Source organism: Vigna radiata, chromosome 5 (genome assembly GCF_000741045.1).
Source record: "Vigna radiata var. radiata cultivar VC1973A chromosome 5, Vradiata_ver6, whole genome shotgun sequence".
Taxonomy (NCBI): Eukaryota; Viridiplantae; Streptophyta; class Magnoliopsida; order Fabales; family Fabaceae; genus Vigna; species Vigna radiata.
The window spans coordinates 12,104,076-12,110,861 of NC_028355.1; the positions used below are offsets into that span (position 1 = coordinate 12,104,076).

Here is a 6,786-nt window from a genome sequence, read left to right on the forward strand (position 1 = left end):
ACAACAACCTTGGTCAGTGAATCTGTCAGGTCTAATATTATTTCAATGTTAATTGCATTTTTTAAAAAAAAAAGAAATAGGTCACGTTTTGTCTAAGTGCAGAAGGTTCCACCACTCTATACTAATTTTAACAAAGTAAACTGATAATTTGTTTAATCATTTGTAATGTATTTCAATAATTTAACGTTAAATTCAGTATATTAATTACTTGTTTAAGTCAATAGTTACTAATTGAAACTCAAGTTCTTTCGGATAACATTGATATCATCAACTATCATATTTGATACATTGTTCGATTTGGAGTTGGAATTCCTATTAATTTTAGTTTTAAAAGAAGTATTGAAAATCTAAAAAATAATTAAATTATCAAATCTTGACTCTTAAATAATATAAAATTATTGAAAGTATTATATTTTAAAATAATTAGAGGTAGAATTAGATACTAGAAGAAAGAACAAAAAGAATGACTAAAACTAATGGGCAAACAAATATTAAAAGTACTCACGTTTTAACCTTGAATAACTGCATAAAGTTGTAGAGCAGAATATACTTTCTTGGTTTCACTAAAATAAGCAACGAAAGTTAATGGTAAAGACGAAATATCCACATTTTTTTATAGTTTTAATACGTGGGGAGGCAGAACTTGTTTAATGCTTAATTTCCTGCGACATGTCATTGTTAGTACTTTTGGAATTTTCCTTCATTGTCTTCCAACATACATCATTTCCAACGAAGCAATTCCGCAAAATCTCATGTCACTTTTCACATTAATGAAATGATTCTCGTTAATGCTTACCTTCACAAGTATGGTAATTTCCCAGCATAATATCTTGCAAATTCACCATTTTCTTTGGGTTGGTTAAAAAAAAACGTTTTTTTTTTTCTTTTTTTCCGACAATGGTGTCTTTTAGTATTAAAACACATGATTCTTCTAGTTCGCTTCTTCTTTACCAAGAAAATGCAAAATATTGGGGAAACCTTATCACGTGTGTGTGAACTGTGAAGATGTGAAGAGGGAGAAGGATCTTGGGTATCTCAGACACTTGATCTAACTTGCTTAAGAATCTGCATCTGGGAACCTCAGACAGAGGAAGAAGAAAATGGGAACAGGCGAGGTTGGAGGAGCTTCTGCAGATTCAAATCAGCGTGACTCTGACATAGAACTCATTGGTGGCGAAAGGGTACCTCATGGTGGACCACTGAACAAAAGGGTAGGCAGAAGAAGTTCCAAGTTGAGCAACGCTTCTGCCTCTACTTCCCGCTCTGACGTTGGCCACAGCATATCCCAGGAACAAGATGAAGGAGACTACGTTGAGGTCACTATGGATATCAAAGGAGACTCTGTGGCTCTTCACAGTGTTATACCCGTTGCAGGGAACAGTGATCAGGGGGAAGATGAGAAACTGGTCTTGCTTGGTAAAGGCATGGAGAAGAAAAGGTCCTTTGGTGCTTCTGTTGTAAGAAGTGCTTCCATTCGCATACAACAAGTGTCTCAGGAGCTAAAGCGTTTGGCTTCCTCGTCCAAGCAAGCTGCACTTGCGAGAGTGCATTATGACAGAACTAAATCTGCAGCTTCTCACGCTCTCAAGGGACTCAAGTTTATCAGCAAGACTGGTGCGGGTGCAGGGTGGGTTGAGGTTGAAAAGCAATTTGATGCTCTCACTGCTTCCACTAATGGGTACCTGCATCGCTCTCTCTTTGCCAAGTGCATAGGTATATATTTGAGTTTCAGAACATCTGACTTTGAAAAATTATTGAGATTAAAGGGTGTCGATAACGCATGGAACAATATGTCCATAAAACCATAAATATCACTAAGATAGATTTTAACAATGACTCTGATATCATATTAAAAGTAGGCTTTAAGCCTAACTCAACCTCGTCAAACCGGTTTATGGGTGAGATTTGCACCTTTCAACATGGGATTTCCAACATGTAGATTGAAAAACTCAGTTCATGTTACAGTGAATTGCAATGATCATGGACATTTGGTGATTGAAGATCGTCTAAGAATTTCTCATGTTGTATACCTTCTTGCTTCAAATGTTGGTGCGTAGAGTAGTTTGTGAGATATTTTTGGTTTTAATTGTAGGGATGAACAAGGAATCAGAGGCCTTTGCAGGGGAGCTCTTTGATGCACTCTCTAGGAGGAGGGGAATTCAGAGTGATTCTATTAATAAGCTCCAGCTTAAGGACTTTTGGGACGAGATTTCTGACCAGAGTTTCGATTCTAGGCTCAGAACATTCTTTGACATGTAAGGCGATGTTTAGTTTTTAGTTTAATTCAAAAAGTATAGTTGAAAAAGCCTTTAGTTTTGTTTTCAGTTGGGTCTGATTGTAAACTGAGTCTTACTTTATATTTTTCCTTTGAAACTCAGTTTGAAATGAAAGAAAAGAGACTGTTGTTTTTGGAAACTGAAAATGGATTTCATAAAAAAAGTTTATATAGACTTCGATCCAAGCATACACTTGTTCTTTGCTTTCTGATGTATATAAAGCCTAAATGAAAGACTGTCCAATCCGAAGTGTGTTTCCAAGCTTAATTTGTAATGTAGGGTCGATAAAGATGCGGATGGAAGAATCACCGAGGAAGAAATTAAAGAGGTATCGTTAGTTTTAGTCTCATCAACTATCAGAACCTTTAAAGTAGCTTTATGGGAAACTTTTTCTGATTGGCATTTGGTTTCTATCGGAATAAGATTTTCCTTGATCTGTTTTCAGATTATCTGCCTTAGTGCCACTACCAACAAACTCGCAAACATACAGAGGCAGGCAGAGGAGTATGCAGCTTTGATCATGGAGGAACTTGACCCTGATGACACAGGATTCATCATGGTAATTACATAAGCCTATTTCATAACCTCACAATAGGAATCAAAATGTATTCACTGCTATATATGCTCATTATAGCCGCATTTATTTTCTCATATGATGATTTGTTGCTGGGAAAACAGGTAAACGACCTAGAGATGCTCTTGTTGCATGGACCGACCCATTCTACAAGAGGAGATAGCAAGTACCTGAGTCAAATGTTAAGCTTAAAGCTTAAGCCCACACATGAAGAAAATCCTATTAGGAGGTGGTATACAAAAACCATGTACTTCCTGCAGGACAATTGGCAGAGAACTTGGGTATTGGTATTGTGGCTTGGAGTGATGTTAGGTTTATTTGCCTACAAATTTGTGCAGTATAGGAGAAAAGATGCATATGAGGTGATGGGGCATTGTGTATGCATGGCCAAAGGTGCTGCTGAGACACTTAAACTGAACATGGCTATTATCTTGTTACCGGTTTGCCGGAACACCATCACTTGGCTCAGGAACAAGACCAAACTTGGCATTATGGTTCCTTTTGATGACAACCTCAACTTCCACAAGGTAATGTTTACTTCTGATTGTTCATTTGAGAATTGAGAGTGACTAAAAGAGAACATATAATATAAACTATGTCCAAATGTTTGTTGGGACTTGAAAGCTCTTTTTCTTTTGCAGGTCATAGCTGTGGCAGTAGCTATTGGCGTTGGTATACACGGTATATATCATCTTGCTTGTGACTTTCCTCGACTTATTGATGCAAGTAGTGAAAAGTACGAGCTGATGGAACCATTTTTTGGAGATCAACCATCGAGTTATTGGTTTTTTGTCAAATCGTGGGAAGGAGTAACAGGGATTATAATGGTTGTTCTAATGGCAATAGCCTTCACTTTAGCTACCCCTTGGTTCAGAAGAGGCAGGGTCAAGCTTCCCAAGCCACTCAATAATCTCACTGGCTTCAACGCCTTTTGGTACTCACATCATCTTTTTGTCATTGTCTATGCCCTGCTCATTGTGCACGGAATCAAACTTTACTTGACCAAAGAATGGTACAAGAAAACGGTTAGCACCTTTCTTCATTAGAGCAATGATCATTTTACATTCTAACCGTGAAATTGAAAGTAGTTGTTATAAAAAATAATAAACTTCCTACACATAACAGTGTACAGATTCTTACTAAATCCAATTAACATTTTGGGAATACGTTATGTGTTTTGCAGACCTGGATGTATTTGGTTATTCCCATTGTTATATACTCGTTGGAAAGATTGACTAGAGCACTCAGATCCACCATAAAGCCTGTAAGAATATTAAAGGTGAGAATGGAAGGATAAATCACTCATTACATGTTTGATGGTTACATAGTTTTGGCTAATCTATAAAGTTTGGTTCTTAAAAAGATTCACAAAATGTATGTCTCACCACATTTTCACTCCCCAATTTAAAGGTGGCTGTTTATCCTGGAAATGTGTTGGCTCTTCATATGTCAAAGCCCCAGGGATTCAGATACAAGAGTGGACAATACATGTTTCTCAATTGTGCTGCTGTGTCTCCATTTGAATGGTATAATATGAATTTGAAGAAACATGAGCAACTATTGTCTGCTATATCTAATTTTTTATTCTAAATACCTTCACTAACTTGTTCATAGTTAAACATTGTTTGTGGTTTCTCAGGCATCCATTTTCTATAACCTCTGCACCTGGTGATGATTACGTTAGCGTCCATATCAGAACACTTGGTGATTGGACCAGGAGTCTCAAAGTCAAGTTCTCAGAGGTGAATTCAGGTTAATTTTTGTTGGATAGAGTTATTTGGACACAGCAAAACTGACCATTCCTAACACTGTTACATAAAATTCTTTGTCGTTGCAATATAACATTTTATTTTTCATTGTTTCTATCGTTTATTCATTTGCAACTTTCAAGTGTTGTTTCATTTTCTTTGAAATCTGTTTTTCTGATGAGCTAGGATTGCACTTTTTTGTTTCTTTCAGTGTTGCCAGCCGCCTGACAACGGCAAGAGTGGACTTCTAAGAGCTGATAACTTGCAAGGAGATGGAAGTCCCAGGTAATTAAGCCGACACATTTAGGAGAAAAAAAATACTATTATGTCATATTAAACATAAATTAGACATGTCTTGAAAATAAAATTAGTTTTATTTTTTTTTTATACTTTGCATATGAATCAAACAAAAGAAAAAACTTTTTTACCCTGTCATGATTCTTCTTTATTTCCTAGTCAAACCAAAATAACTAATTTACAGTAAAAGAAAACTGTAAAATTTTTGTTTAAACCGCAGTAGGGCAAGCAGTGGATATAGCACGATACGCTGTTGTTCCAATTGCGTTTGAAACATTCTTGACGGTACGAAGTAGTTGCTTTCGTTATTTTGTTTGGATGTCAATAAACAATAGTTGTGGCCGACAACATTGCCCTCTCCACCTTCTCACGCGCTTAGATATTTATTGTTAAGTGGCTAAAGCAAATAGTAGTTAGATATAATAGTTTTGATTTTGGACTTTTCTTAGGAAAATTACTATTATTATTTAAGAAAAAAAAATGAGAAGGACGTTTTGTGAGAGAATTGTTGTTCCTGCTTGTTTAAGCATGGTAAGCATATTTTTTCAACTATGAATCGATGAATGATAAAATGTTGATATTGTTAGGAGATGGAAATTGTGATTTTGATCTTATGAGATGGCGTGGTGCCAAGAATATTTTTGGGAGTTATCTTGAATTGTATAGTGACAAAGAAGTGGTTTTGGTTTTTATGTAGTGGTTTCCCTAAAGTTATGATTGATGGTCCATATGGAGCACCAGCACAAGACTACAAGCAGTATGAGGTGGTTTTGCTGGTGGGGCTGGGAATAGGAGCGACCCCAATGATCAGTATAGTGAAGGACATAGTGAACAACATGAAGGCCATGGAAGAGGAAGAGGGGAGCAACATAGAGGAGGGAACCCCACAGAAAAGAAATGGTGTGAGCAAGTTTAACACTAGTAGGGCTTACTTCTATTGGGTGACAAGGGAGCAGGGTTCTTTTGACTGGTTTAAAGGGGTGATGAATGAGGTTGCTGAAGAGGATCACAAGGGTGTGATTGAACTCCACAACTATTGCACCAGTGTGTATGAAGAGGGTGATGCTCGCTCTGCTCTCATTGCCATGTTGCAATCTCTAAACCATGCTAAGAATGGAGTGGACATTGTCTCTGGCACGCGTGTCAAATCACACTTTGCCAAACCCAATTGGCGCAGAGTCTACAAACGCATTGCACTTACTCATCCAGGGGCTCGTGTTGGTCAGTTTCTTCCTCACATTGCTTTTCTTATCATCTTATCATGTTGCTTACAGAAATGTTCTTGTTTATGATGCAGGGGTCTTTTACTGTGGCCCACCAGCGTTAACCAAAGAGCTTGGTCAGTTAGCTTCGGATTTCTCTCGTAACACAACCACCAGATATGATTTCCACAAAGAAAATTTCTAATAACTGGCCATTATTCGAGAGAAAGTTTCTAATAACCGGAAATCATTACACTTTGTATAAATCGTAATTAATTACGAATCATAGTACAATGGTCAATATGCGCGTAAGCACCACTTACATTGCACTATTACATAAACGAAGCTTATGAGAATTATTCTTGCTGCATCATTAACTCTCTAAGGAGTAGAGGCCTCATTTTAAATTTTCAGATGCTTTTATGAGGCATTTCGGAATATATTTTTGACGTTGACCTTTTATATGATCGAATGGTACATTGTGTTTCCAAGAATTAATCGATCGCTATGTTATTAAATAGTTTCTACTAGTTTTAACAAAAATTCAAATTCACCTAATTTTATTTCATGTATTACTATATTTCTTGTTCATTTTAACGTTAAGTTTAAATGATTAAGAAAAAGGGAAATTTCAACTTTATATGATACCATTAGTGGAAAAATGTTGTTTAACGTTGGTTATTTTTGGC

General features: G+C 36.6%; 1 protein-coding gene across 2 annotated transcripts; it reads left to right on the forward strand.

Moving 5' to 3' along the window:
- Window positions 1–902: 902 nt before the first annotated feature.
- Window positions 903–6,482, forward strand: LOC106761966 (respiratory burst oxidase homolog protein C). 2 transcript variants are annotated; one of them, XM_014645603.2, is made up of 12 exons: window positions 916–1,713; window positions 2,093–2,255; window positions 2,556–2,604; window positions 2,722–2,835; window positions 2,955–3,377; window positions 3,492–3,875; window positions 4,034–4,129; window positions 4,261–4,376; window positions 4,490–4,592; window positions 4,810–4,883; window positions 5,593–6,116; window positions 6,193–6,482. In XM_014645603.2, exons 1-12 carry the CDS (start codon window positions 1,101–1,103, stop codon window positions 6,300–6,302), a joined length of 2,769 nt encoding a protein of 922 aa, XP_014501089.1. In that variant the 5' UTR covers window positions 916–1,100; the 3' UTR covers window positions 6,303–6,482. The 2 variants fall into 2 exon arrangements, 1 of the variants encoding a protein (XP_014501089.1); XR_001375747.2 differs by lacking the exon at window positions 6,193–6,482 and having other exon boundaries at window positions 903–1,713; window positions 4,490–4,602; window positions 5,593–5,728.
- Window positions 6,483–6,786: the final 304 nt, after the last annotated feature.